Here is a 12,956-nt window from a genome sequence, read left to right on the forward strand (position 1 = left end):
TTAAAAAGAGGTAACTTTTGCATTATGGTTCACGCCCATGGCTTAAGAGCCATAAGAATTTGTCCCATTTTGGTGACAGACTTTCATCCATATCTCACTTAACCTCTTACATTTATTACACAAAACTGTTCTAACTTTTTATCTATTACCTCTTTTTTCTAACCAATTTAAATATTTTTAAACTTAATTATCTGTCCAATATGAATATAAATTTAAATTTATAAATTTAAAAATTTAAATATTAAATAAAAAAAATTTGTGGGTTCGAGTTGAATTTTGACTTGCACCACTAATTCGTGGTGATAGAGTCCACTGTCTAAATGTCCATTAGGTTAAAATATAACACCTAACACTCATTTGATGAACTATTAAAAGTTGACCCGCCAAAATACACATGGGCCCGTACACATCAAATTAAAATGAGACGACATACACTATATTATTTTCAATGTTTTAATTATTAAATTAATTTATTAGAAAATGATATCATAAGGATTTGAAAATTATATTACCTTAAACTTTGTTGGTTTGACTTGCATATTAATCTTTGTTGGGTTTAATCTTCCAATAATTATGATAGTTGTTGAAAATGGCTAAAGTAATTTTATTTATAATTTATCGTATTTATTTATTTCCTTTTTTTTTTTCATGAAAGTTCCAAAAAAAAAAAAAAAAAACAGATGAATACACCAAGTGCGGACAGGCAAGGAAGGGCATTTTTGGAATTAACATAAAGAGACAAAGTCATGTGAATATATTAGTTGTATTTTGTTGTCTCAAAACCGCATTGAGATAATGTTAGGTAAGCTTTATTAATCAATTAAAGCCTATCAATTTCTACTGCTAACTGATAAAAATGTCACCATTTATTAAAAATCAATGAATACGAATCTTAATAGATATTAATGCGTCTAAGTCGAAGAAATTTAGAGAATGATGGAACAATTTAGAAATTCTTAGCAGAAGATCAATAAAAAAAAAAAAATTAAAGAGATGAGAGCATATAATAATATAATTGACTATCTTGTTGGTAAGTCAGTGAAACTTCATCTTTATTCTCTCCTCCATATCTGTAACAGCCTAAACTTACTAGTAACAGATATTGTTTACTTTGACCACTTACATATTACTGTCAGCTTCACGAGACGTTCTCACACTTTTATAAATGCTTTATTCCCCTCTCCAACTAATATGAGATCTCATCTATCTTCTTGGAGGTCCAGTATCCTCACTAGTACACCTCTAGTATCTAGCTCTTATACTATTGGTAAGAATATCATAATAAAAAAAAATACATTTTTTTAGTCACTAAATTTTAACAATACATCTCAATTTCAACATTCTCACTCTTTCTAACAAACAACACAATGACTAACCTCCGCTTCAACTAGATATCAATCGACAATATCATTGCTGAAGAGCTTGAACTTTTGGGCATCAAGAACGAGTTTTCTTATAGAAGAGAAAGCACCCATGATCCCGACTCCGGTGAAGACGATGATGATGGCGAGATTGGTGCAATAGGTGATGGATGATTTGGGTGGCTTGTGGGTGATGTTGTAGAGAAGCATTGGTAGAACAAAATCAAGAGGAATGAAGCCAATAGCACCCACTACAGCACTAATGTCTCCAAAGAATGGAAGCATTGCAGCAGAAACTCCACACATAATCATGTACATTGAACGAAGTATGATCCTTGGAATAAGGTTCCTTTTGGAAAACAGCCCTTTCTTTACATCAGCTGATTGCTTCTCCATTATCTCGTATGCCACTTGTGAATATACCTATAATTTAAGCTTCACTTTCAATTCATTGTTAAGTTCAAAAGTATTGTATTTTAGTGATTGAAGTTAGCAGACCAGGGCAATGGCTAGGAGTTGAAGAAGAACAAAAATAACAGCGAGGCCCAAAATCCAAGTGGGCGCAAGAGAAGGCCCAGTGTCGGGCATCAAGCTCTGCAAGATATTGGGGGTACCCCTGTTCCCAAACACCCAATATCCAGACACAGCAATGGCGTAGAAGGTTAGGAATATGACGGTGTAACACATGGAAAGCCCTTTCACCATCTTCCCACTAGCCGGAGCTGCCAGAGTTGCCTGTTATGAGCTATGAATTACCTTAAATTATTCAAACTGAGTGTCACATAATCAGAAGCTGTAATGTAATGTGTTTGAAGTACTTGGATTTCAGGGAGGATTCCGTTCCCAAAAATGGCTGCTAAAATGGAGATGGATGTGAAGGCGCTGAACACCCTTGATTTTGGTGACGACTCTAAGCTGTAGTCCCTTGATCCAGCTTCTTTTCTGGTTGCTTCAATTATTGATAGAAGAAACATAAGATGAGTTGATCATATTATGAAAGGAATTGCTATGCGTTTAGTACCTGCAATGATACAAGCAGCAACCACAAGAAAGGCGTAGCCCAAGCTGAGAAGCAGAGAGGCCAGATTGACATGTCTAAGAGAGTGGAAGGTTGGAAGCTGAGACAGAATTATCATTGCCCCTGTTACTATTGCTATGAACTCGTACAGTTTCATCGATCCATTTGGATAAAAGTTTGAATATAGTATCTGTATGTCACCCAAAACCACATTCAATTCACTCCCTTTTAAGAGTTCAAGACATAAAGAGCTAAGTACCTATGAAAATTTAGGGATGACCATAAAATGAAGCTAATAACAAATGATGTTACGCAGTAAAATGATGAGATTCTATATCAGTTGGGGAGTAGAACGAAGGATTATTTATAAGGGTGTGGAAACCAATTTGTAGCAAACGCATTTTAAAAACGGAGAGAAAGTCCAAAAAGGACAATATCTGCTAACGGTGGACTTGAGCTGTTACAAATGGTATCAGAGAGTCAAACATCAGGCGATGTGCCAATGAGAAGGCTGAGCCCCAAATGAGATATACACGAGGCGGTGCACCAGCAAAGACGTTGGGCCCCCAAGAGAGGTGGATTAGGAGGTCCCACATTGATTGAAAAAGGGAACGAGTGCCAGCGAGTATGCTGGACTCTGAAGAGAGATGGATTGTGAGAGCTCACATTGAGAAGGAGAACGAAACTTTTTTTACAAGGGTGTGAAAACTTTTCCGTTTTAAAAACCTTGATAGGTAGTCCGAAAAGACAGTCGAAAAAGAATAATATCTACTAGCGGTCTAAAAAGACGGGGTGATCCACGTCATAAATGCTCATACTCAAGGAAACAAGGAAGCAATGGTCTCAATGGGTCACCAATTCACACTAAATGTCAATAAAAGCAGTTTGACTATTCCTATCCTTTTGTCCTTTCTTAGTCTTCTTTTTCTGAGGATCAAATCAGTGGGTGAAGCTTGTAAGAATGGGTTTCATTTGACAAGATAAAGACAGCACAACACACGTATATATATATCTATCGGTGAGAATAAGACACACCTCAATGCACTGTCCACCCAGCAAGATTGCTCCAATTCCCACTCCAGTATTGATAGCCGTTTGAATAAATATTACAAAGTAAAACATCCATCCAGATCCTGTTCAAAATTATTACAAATATAAGTTTTAAATATATATATATATAAATGTTACCAACCCACCCAAACTATATTTTCCTATTTTTAAAAAAGATATATAACTATAAATAGGAACTTATTTTAAAAATCAAATTTAACTAAAATGTTATAAATGTGAGATCTTAAAAAAATCAGATTTATGGGGCTATATATATTCCACGTACAATAATTCCTCTTTCCACCCCTAATGTTACTATCTTCAAATATCATTCGAATCATTAAGTTCTCATAAATATATATATTAGTTTTATGGTTCATTATGCAAGTTTAAATTATATTATCTTTTTATCACGAGATTAAATATTCAAATTTTTACACTAAAATATATTTTTTTTTTGTTCGTAAAAGACACTCACAAACACTAGTTTATTCTTAGTGGTTGTTGATTCATTAATATATTCTACATAAATATAAAAAAGAAATACTCAATTAAGCAAATATTAAAACTAGAATTGATTAAATAATTTTAAAATGAAATATTAAGCAAAAAATATTTTAATAAAAATAGAATATTTTAATTCTTTTTTAGTTCACATGTGAGTGATTATTGACTTTTTTTTTTTTTTTTTTTTTTTTTTTTTTTTTTTTTTTTTTTTTTTTTTTTTTTTTTTTTTTTTTTTTTTTTTTTAATGAAGTTATTATACGTTTTTTGAGTGGGCGAATATTTTAAAGTTTCTTTTAAGGAAAAAAATAAAAAAAAATCTTTATTTTTTACTTCTAAAACTACATTATATATATTAAAATTTTTAAAACAGAGAATTGCAGAGCAGAGAACAGAACACGCATGCGCTGTGGTAATGATGCGCATCATGATATGATATTCTTAAGATAGCGAAAGAGGAATAAAGCAGTTAATTAAAAAGATACCTAACACGTCGGCGGCGAGTTCCCGGAATCGGATGTGACGGCGACCGGCCTTCTCGCAGTGATCCAGAACCTTAGACATGAGTAAATACGAATAGAAAGTCACAACCGTCATAATCGTCAAGCAGAAAATCCCTAATCCCCAACCTAGTCCACTGAACGCGTACGGCAGCGTTAGAATCGTCGGTCCGACAATCGCCGTCGTCAAATGGAATCCGGCATGCCACCATTCTCCTGTTTAATCGTCGAGAGACGGAGTACGAAGTCATTTACTTATGAATCTTCATTTTCTAGATGGTTTGAGAATGAAAAATTGAAAACAGAGCCATCGCGAAATCTTGTTCTTGGAGTTACCTTTGGATTGGAGGACGAATGCTGCTCCAGCGTCGTTTTGGCGATCGTCGTAGGGAAATAGGTCATCGGTGATCGGAGGTTGATTTACCATCGTAGTTTTCGAGTTTGGCGGGCGGTGGAATCCAGGGCCGGTGAAGAAGGCAAGGCGAAAGTGAAACGGAAGCTGCCGGCATTGCTTGCAAATGATATTTATAGAAGTCAAGTATACTCATAATAATAAATACATGCCTTTTAAGTTCCTTTTTTTCAATTTATTTTGTCATTTATCTAAAATACCCTTTTTATTGCAATAACTATTTCGATTGGGGAACCCTTTTTATTGCAATAAATATATTTATTTATTTATTTATTTATTTATTTAAAGTTTCTATTTTTTATATTTAGTTTTAAGAGATTTTCACTTTTTCGAACTAAAAGTATTCAAAGGGTTTAGAATGTGTCAGGTCGTACATAGCAATAGTCACACGTTTTTTGTGTTCTCAGTAAAAAAAATAAATCGGGTATTATAAATTCAATCTAGTTTTGTCTAGTTTGATAAGATTCAAATCTATTCGATTTAGTTTTGGTCATTCTAACTTAAAAACTTGACTTCACATTTGAAAATACATAAAAAGATAAAAAGTAAAATTAAAAAAAGAATATTGATTAGAGTAGTAAGATTAATTAAAAGAATATGCTTAATTAAAAATCAAATAATTATCTTTAGTCTTGTTCAATAGCTATATTATTATCATCCTCCATAAAATTTTAAACAAAATCAATTGAATTCAAAAGTTAATTATTATTATTATAATTTTTTTTTTTTTGGGTGTAAAGATGAAAGTAAAGGTCAAGAAAACACCACAAATCATCAATAATTCAAATGTCATAAAAGAAATTTGATTCACACTACAAGTGGTTGGAGCCATCAATGGAGTTTTATATTAAAAATAAAATAAAATGCCTAAAATCATGTGAAAAATAGTGATAATTTTAGTCGATGATGACGACCTTCTTCAGTCATCACATCTTTGAATATTTTGGTATTGTACCCATCATAAAGAGACCCAAAATCAGTCAGAACTTTCTGATTCAGATACGATGGAACAAATACGAATTTCATAAAAGAAAAACCTAGCACTGAATTATGCCAACAATCTAACAGCTAGAGAAGAAATCAATTGGATGAACAAACAAGATTAGCTGCTGCTAATCAAAATCAGTCATTAGTTAGTGACTGTTCAAACAACACTTGAACAGGGAAGAAACACTTAACTAATTCAGGCTCTCTCCTCCTCCTCCTCACCCTTTGTTGTTTCAGCAACAGTTTTGTTGTATTCCTCCACTTGCTTTTTGTAAGCTTCCATGGCTTCTGCAGCTTTGTCATTCCACATTTTTCTCTCCCCTTCACTTAGTTCCTATTCTCCTCAAAGTAAAGAACAAAAACAGACCATTTATCAGCACCAACCATAATGTTCTTACAGTACTAACAGAAAGAAGATTGCAGCAAGTTCAAACCTTCCATTTCACTGAAATCAGGGCATTGACTGTGGAGTTGTTAACTCCAGGCTTCTCCTCCATTATAACTTTCCTTGCTTCTTTGCTGTAATTAACACAAGAAACAAGTTCAGTAACAAGGTTCTCCAAATGCAATTCTTCTATTTGAAGGGTGTTTTGATTATATTTTACCTGAACAAGATGTAAGAGGATGCCGGCTTCTTAGGCTTGTTAGGATCAGTATTTTTCTTTCCTTCCTTCTTCTTCTTCTGGCGTTCCTCCTTTGTTTTCTGTAATAGATCATACAGACGTCTCAAATCAATGGATTGTCGAAATATTATAGTGCAGTCAAGATATGACACACAATTACAGTCTTTTACCTTTATAATTGTCTCAGTTTTCTCTTTCTTCTTTAGCAGCAGCAAAGCTTCATGTTTCTGAAGCTTCATTTGCTCTTCCTCTTCCTTCTTGAGGTTTGCTGCTTCTTCCTCCTTTTTCTGCTTGTAAAATTCCATCTCCTGCATGTATTTCTCCTTCTTCTTCTTCGCCATCTGCATGAATTCAAGAGATAATATTGGTTTTGAATGAATTATTTATAAAAAATCTGTTTTAGGTCTTGAATTTCAATGAATGCTGACCTCTTCATAGGGACCTCTTTGCTCCTCTGTCATGTTCTTCCACTCCTCTCCTGTTATCTTCGCTACCTGAATGGAGAAGGCAGTGGACATGAAAATTTGGACTGCTAAAGCAAATAGAAGCCCCAACACAAACACATTGAAACCAAAATCTGAGAATCGAAAGAGAATCTAACCTCTAGGACATTCTTGTTCTCAGCAAAAAGGGATCCACGCCTCTCATTTGAGAAGAGGAAAAAGGCCGACATCGGTTGCTTGGGCTTCAGTGGATCTCTCTCTTTCCTAAGAGACATTTTATCAAACATTAGCAAAGCACTTCCACAGATAGAATAGAGATAAAATCGTACTACTTACTTCTTCTTCTTGCTATCCTTCTCTGCTTCCTCTTTGAATTGGAGGTATTGATCAAGCAACTCCATGGCTGTCTTCTGCTTCTGCTCCTCTTCTAACAGCTTCATCGCCTCAGTCTCACGCTTCTCCTTAGAAGTGATTTGCAAATAGGCTTCTTTCTCTGCCTGATACCTTTCCTCATATGGCTTCTTCTCCTCTGCAGTAACACTCTTCCATTTTGCCCCCAAAATGTTCGAGATTTCTTTGAACTCCGCCTCTGGATTTTCCTTCTTGATCTGCGTCGGAGAACACAAGCCAGAAATGTAAATTTCAAAAGTAATTTCAACAGTGCTAATAATCAAGAATTATGAGAAGTATAACATACCTCATTCCACTGATCTTTGCACCACAATATGTAAGGTGGAGAGGGCCGCTTCTTTTCTGAGCACTTCTTCTTCTCTTTCTTATCTTGCTCCTTGTCTTTCAAAATTTGAATCATAGGGAAGTTCTAATCAAGAATGAAAAATATTCAACAATCAGAAATCAAAACCAAACCAGATCTGACGACTTCTTTCCGAAATACTAATTAATTCCAGCTATATCGAACATAAAATTAACAATTTCTTGTTCATTTCTAGGTATACGAATAATCAGAAAGAAAAACACAAAATTACGAAACAAACCATATTAGGTTTGAATTCCTTCAATTTCTGCAGCTTCTTCAATTCGATCTGGAGCTTCTCCTGTTCTTTATCCTTCGTTTTAAGCTCTTCATCCTTCTGCTTAAGCATCTCATCCTTTGCTTTCAAAAGCTCCTCAGTCTTCTCCTTCTCGAGCCTCAATTGTTGTAGCATGTCCTGCATTTCCTGCAAATCTTTGTCGAAGGACTGCTTCGCCGGCTGCTTCTTCTGCGCAGCTTTCGGCTTCGGTTGATTCAGAGAGAGGTCCTCCTCTTCCGACGGCTGCGTTACCTTCGTGACCATAGATTGAGATTCCTCCGGTGAAGAGTTTTTGTCCTTGAGAGCCTTCCGGCTGTTTCTAGGTTTCTTCGTCCTTCCAACGGGTTCGCCGGTGACCAGAACTTCAGCAGTGGCGGAACTGGCCATTGGAGATAGAAGAGAGAGACTGATAGGGTTTGAAGGCGAAATTTGAAAATTTTGTACAGACGAGGGTGGGGTTTTTATATAGGGGGAAAGAAGCCCAACGGTCGGATTTGTCTATTTTTCAAAATTCAAATGAATTACTGACATTGAGGACTTGTTTTGAAATCCGGCTTCTCAAATTCGTTTGATCGTTGGTGGAGTGTTTTTTTTAAGAAAAAAAAATTATATATTTAATTTTATTTAGGAAATGAACGCACATGGAAATAAATTTTAAAAATTAGATTTAAAATACATTTAAGTCATTTTAAAGTATTTTTTAGACAAAAAATCAATTTATATCTCTTAATTTTAAAATTATATCCATTTAAATCATAAATTTTTAGAAATATATTAATTTAACCTCTCGTTCAAATTTATAATTGTATCAATTAAACTCTAATAAATTAATTTTCCGACATTTAATTTAATAATGGTCACAAAATAAATTTTTATTAACAATTAACAAAGGTTCATTTTATTAAGAATGGAACAACTAAAAAAAATTAAACTCTATTTAAATACATTCTTATTATATATCTAAAAACATATCCATGTAGATATTTAAAAAGATCATATTAATAAAGACAAACCTAATCTTTTATTTTAACAAAAATAAATAGTACCAGATAAATTTAGATGTCAATTCAATCATAACTCAATGGATAAAATACCAATTATAAAAATCCAAAACATGCATGGAAGGTTTTGCAACCGTTCTTGTATTTCACTACTTAAACATAATGCTCACTAATCATGAGATCTCACATCGGTTGGAGAAGAAGAGAACCAAACATTCCTTATAAGAATATGAAAACTTCTTTCTAATAAACACGTTTTAAAATCGTAAGACTGACAATGATACATAAGAGATGAAAACAGATATGTGTATTATAAAATCTAATTTGCTAATAACGCTTCAAATTTATATACTCAAAACTTAGATATACAGAGAAGCAAATGAGTTTGAGTTCCATAAGGCAAAAGGTATGAACCGCCTACACTTTATGTGTCACACGAGTGTTCTTGGTACTTTCATCCCGAACCCATGCTTCACCTTCGCAATGCTGTGTTTTCAAAAACTGTTGAAGGTCAAATGGTTTGTACTTTGTAATGATAAGAAACTGAGAAAAAAACGTTATGAAAGCAATGAACTTACGTTGGGGCCAGTTTTCCCAGATTGTGCAACACTTTCCCAGTATCTTCATCCACAACTCTTCCCGAGATGTCGATTCTATAAAACTTGTTTGGAGTAGTGGGCAACCCTCTGCTAGAAAGCAGCTCCAAATCCCTTTTGTGAAGCTCTCTGCCATTCACAAAGATTTCAGTGTTTCCAGCAGCACAGTTCCTTGACAATGGATAGGTGAACTCGTCGATGAACGGCTGAATGATGAGCATAGAAGAAGGGAGTTGATTAACATGCTTGATATTGATAACTTAGAGCTATTAAACCATAGGATTGAAACTCACAGGAATGATGCCAAGACATGGATGCCCCATTACACCCCAGAATCCAGCTTGATAATCATACCTGGTAGCCACAATTAAAGGGGGAAACCACAATGTTAAGCCAGTTAAAATCATTGAAACAAGACGAGGGAATGCATCCAAGAGTTGTGTGTGTGAGATCCCACGTCGGTTGGGGAGGAGAACGAAACATTCTTTATAAGAGCGTGAAAATTTCTACTTAGTAGACACGTTTTAAAAACCTTGAGAGGAAGCCCAAAAAGAGAATGCCTAAAGAGAACAATATTTGCTAGCGGTGGGTTGGGCGGTTACAAATGATATTAGAGCCAAATACCGGGTGGTGTGCTAGGGAGGACGCTGAGCCCTGAAGGGGGTGGTGGATTGTGAGATCCTACATCGATTAGAGAGGGAAGTGAAACATTCTTTATAAGAGTGTGGAAACCTCTCCCTAGTAGACGTGTTTTAAAAACCTTGAAGGAAAGTTCGAATGGAAAAGCCTAAAGAGCATAATATCAGCTAGCGGTTGAACTAAAACTTACCAATAATCTCCGGGAAGAATGGGCCCAGCTTGCTTTTCAGCCTTTTTGACTACATGAGCTGGTAAAGGCTGCCCATTAACTGAAACAACAGGCTTTCCATTATCCGGAATTTCACTTGATCTTGAGAAATCTCTTAAGTTGCACTTGCTGAGACCCACAAAAAAGGTTTCTGATTCTTGACTGTTTTTGATCTTGCTTTGATCTTCCACTTCTTCTTTTCTTGTTTCCACAAAATCTTGAGAAACATGAATGTTTGAATAATCTTCAAATGAGACGTCCAACTCGATCGGCTCGGCATCGTCGTCTATCACAGTATTCTGCTTATTTTCATCACTTCCCTCTCTATGTTTGCTAGCTTCCTGATAAGAAGTGCTATCAGAATTCTCCTTGGAAACATCTTTTGAAGGCAGGTCAGCTGAGTCGCTGAGAAGGCTTGGTTCACATTTTATAGCTGGGGTGGTCTTCAATGAAGTTTGCTCCTGCTTGTTGTGGTCAGTACTGATTAACTTGTGACAAGAATCATCAGAGCTTTCCAAGGAGTTGGTGGCATTGACAGCTCGTTTGGGGGAACCATCATCAGGAGAAACTTCTTTGAGCTTGGTTTCAGATGGAACGCTAACAACAAGCCTTCTGTTCTCGACTCGTACAACGACGACAACAGAACAAGCACCACATTGTAGTTTCTGCCAATCCATTTGCAACTTATAAAGCTTTCTTGGCAGTTTAAGCAATTCCAAGCAACTAACACATACAATGAATGGGGCACCACCTGCAATGGCATCACAAGAATTCCCATTTCTTTGCAAAAGTGGGGCCTTTCTTGGTTGAATCAGATCATAACCATCAGTCACTGAACTAAGCTCACTAGACTGTCTTGAGTGTGGAAAATGACCAGCACGTCGCAGATCAGACGCCTCGAGTCCAATAGGAATAGCATTCTCATTGTAATAAGCACTCATTTTGATTGGCTCTTTTGGATGTAAGAACTCCTCACTATTTCTCTGGTAATGAGAGCCATGTCTCAGCTGTGGGCTCTTTGTTGAAGGCTGCATTGGAACATTGTAAGTAGGCCGACCGTAGTACTGATTGGCTGGAGCTCTCACATCACAAGACATAATAATTTGGTCTTTCAACTCATCCAACCTTCTAAGCAGCTCAGCTGGATTTGGGTTCAAACCTTCAAAGTTAGAACTTGAAGGTCTGTCAGCAACAGCCATAGAGTCCCTAGAGTACCTTGTATATGCATCTCTTTCAACTTTTCGATGCTCGAAACTCGCCCGGCTTCTTGCTGCTCCTATACGAGTACGATACGGTGCTGTACTTGGATAATCCGAATCATAAACGTTCACGTCTTGTTCAAGATTACATCGACCAACCCAATTCTTGATATATTGATCTCCAAACCTCTGGATTGGCCAAACTCCATTAGTTTCCTTCCCAACTTTCATCTCATAATCCTTTATATACTCTCTATCATTTGTTCTAATTGGGCTGTTGCTGAAAACAGTCCTTTTAGAGCTCGGACTGCCCCACTCAGTGTCAGAAGCAGCACCTAAACTACTGCCTTGTTCTGATAAGGACTCATAATTTTCACTGCTCATAGAATCATTTTTCTCATTTAGGGGAACTTTGCTCTTTGCTGCACCATCAAAGTTGTGATAAAATTTTAAAGTCACCAAGTGTTCACAAAGTCGACTTAAAAACCCTTTTTAGCACTTAAAAAGTCATTCATTAAGCGGATATCTAGGCATAACAGAGTCCCATGGTCTACTACATCATCCAAAAACAGAGCATTTTTCCAACATAAATGTAACCACAACAGAGCACAAGCATAACTTATAATTTGACAAATAACAACATAACTAGTGGAGCTAAAAATTTCTCAGCAGCCAAAACAAGAGAGAATAAAAAGGAACAAAGCAAGTATTCATACCTCTAAGAACAGCCCCACAGCCACCACACTGATAAACAGGGAGCTCCGAGGGCTCAGGCAAGAGATTCTCGCATTTGGGACAACGAACTACTCGAACTTTCTGGTCACCAGACATAATTCAGAACCCAAGAGAAGATCAAACTTAGAAATTCTTCAAACCCATTAAAGAGAAGAAACAATCAAACAATCCCAAATCCGGAAATCAATGAATAAAAAGAAAAAAGAAAAACTCCAGCCCATTAACAAACTCAAGAACAATTTCCAAAATCACAAACCCACAATAAGTTTCAACACAAAGAAATAGAAGTTCACACAAATACAAATGCAAATTTCCAATAGCTTAAAAGACGAACAGAATGGACTTTTCATAAGAGAGAGAGCAATTGAACTCAACTGATCATTTGGAAATTGTCCATATGAGCAGATGGCCAAATTAAGGCTTGAAGAGACCAACGCGGTTATCTCAAATCTCTCAACATGAACTGTGAGAGGAAGATAAAACGCCATCGTTTTCATGAAACGACGCTGTTTAATGTTTAGTTGGACCGCGTTCTGTAATAAAGGCGGATGGGCCAAGTCAGACGGAGAGCAGTAGAAACAATCAAATAGTAAATAACATTGACCAATCAGATTACAGTATGAGTATGAATTTACGATAATACCCTCAA

At 35.9% G+C, this 12,956-nt stretch overlaps 3 protein-coding genes across 5 annotated transcripts; all 3 read right to left on the reverse strand.

The window, feature by feature from the left end:
• Positions 1-1,304: 1,304 nt before the first annotated feature.
• On the reverse strand, positions 1,305-4,976 carry LOC111480119 (probable GABA transporter 2). Its single transcript, XM_023125085.1, has 7 exons — positions 4,770-4,976; positions 4,419-4,649; positions 3,415-3,512; positions 2,383-2,569; positions 2,180-2,310; positions 1,860-2,096; positions 1,305-1,784 (listed from the first exon to the last, which is right to left on the reverse strand). The coding sequence occupies exons 1-7, from the start codon at positions 4,858-4,860 to the stop codon at positions 1,395-1,397; spliced, it is 1,365 nt and encodes a 454-aa protein (XP_022980853.1). The 5' UTR covers positions 4,861-4,976; the 3' UTR covers positions 1,305-1,394.
• A 699-nt stretch (positions 4,977-5,675) lies between these two features.
• LOC111479826 (high mobility group B protein 6-like) lies at positions 5,676-8,365 on the reverse strand. Its single transcript, XM_023124691.1, has 9 exons — positions 7,894-8,365; positions 7,596-7,718; positions 7,235-7,506; positions 7,057-7,162; positions 6,884-6,949; positions 6,626-6,796; positions 6,438-6,535; positions 6,267-6,351; positions 5,676-6,166 (listed from the first exon to the last, which is right to left on the reverse strand). The coding sequence occupies exons 1-9, from the start codon at positions 8,314-8,316 to the stop codon at positions 6,029-6,031; spliced, it is 1,482 nt and encodes a 493-aa protein (XP_022980459.1). The 5' UTR covers positions 8,317-8,365; the 3' UTR covers positions 5,676-6,028.
• Positions 8,366-9,240: 875 nt separating this feature from the next.
• On the reverse strand, positions 9,241-12,776 carry LOC111479066. Of its 3 annotated transcripts, XM_023123549.1 has the most exons (6): positions 12,683-12,776; positions 12,289-12,388; positions 10,356-11,994; positions 9,820-9,880; positions 9,509-9,732; positions 9,241-9,416 (listed from the first exon to the last, which is right to left on the reverse strand). In XM_023123549.1, the coding sequence occupies exons 3-6, from the start codon at positions 11,954-11,956 to the stop codon at positions 9,362-9,364; spliced, it is 1,941 nt and encodes a 646-aa protein (XP_022979317.1). In that variant the 5' UTR covers positions 11,957-11,994; positions 12,289-12,388; positions 12,683-12,776; the 3' UTR covers positions 9,241-9,361. The 3 variants fall into 3 exon arrangements, with proteins under 3 accessions (XP_022979317.1, XP_022979310.1, XP_022979302.1); XM_023123542.1 differs by having other exon boundaries at positions 9,241-9,431; positions 12,289-12,761; XM_023123534.1 differs by having other exon boundaries at positions 12,289-12,759.
• Between the last annotated feature and the right edge of the window lie 180 nt (positions 12,777-12,956).

The sequence above is a fragment of the Cucurbita maxima genome, unplaced genomic scaffold (genome assembly GCF_002738345.1).
Source record: "Cucurbita maxima cultivar Rimu unplaced genomic scaffold, Cmax_1.0 Cma_Scf00001, whole genome shotgun sequence".
NCBI classification, from domain to species: domain Eukaryota; kingdom Viridiplantae; phylum Streptophyta; class Magnoliopsida; order Cucurbitales; family Cucurbitaceae; genus Cucurbita; species Cucurbita maxima.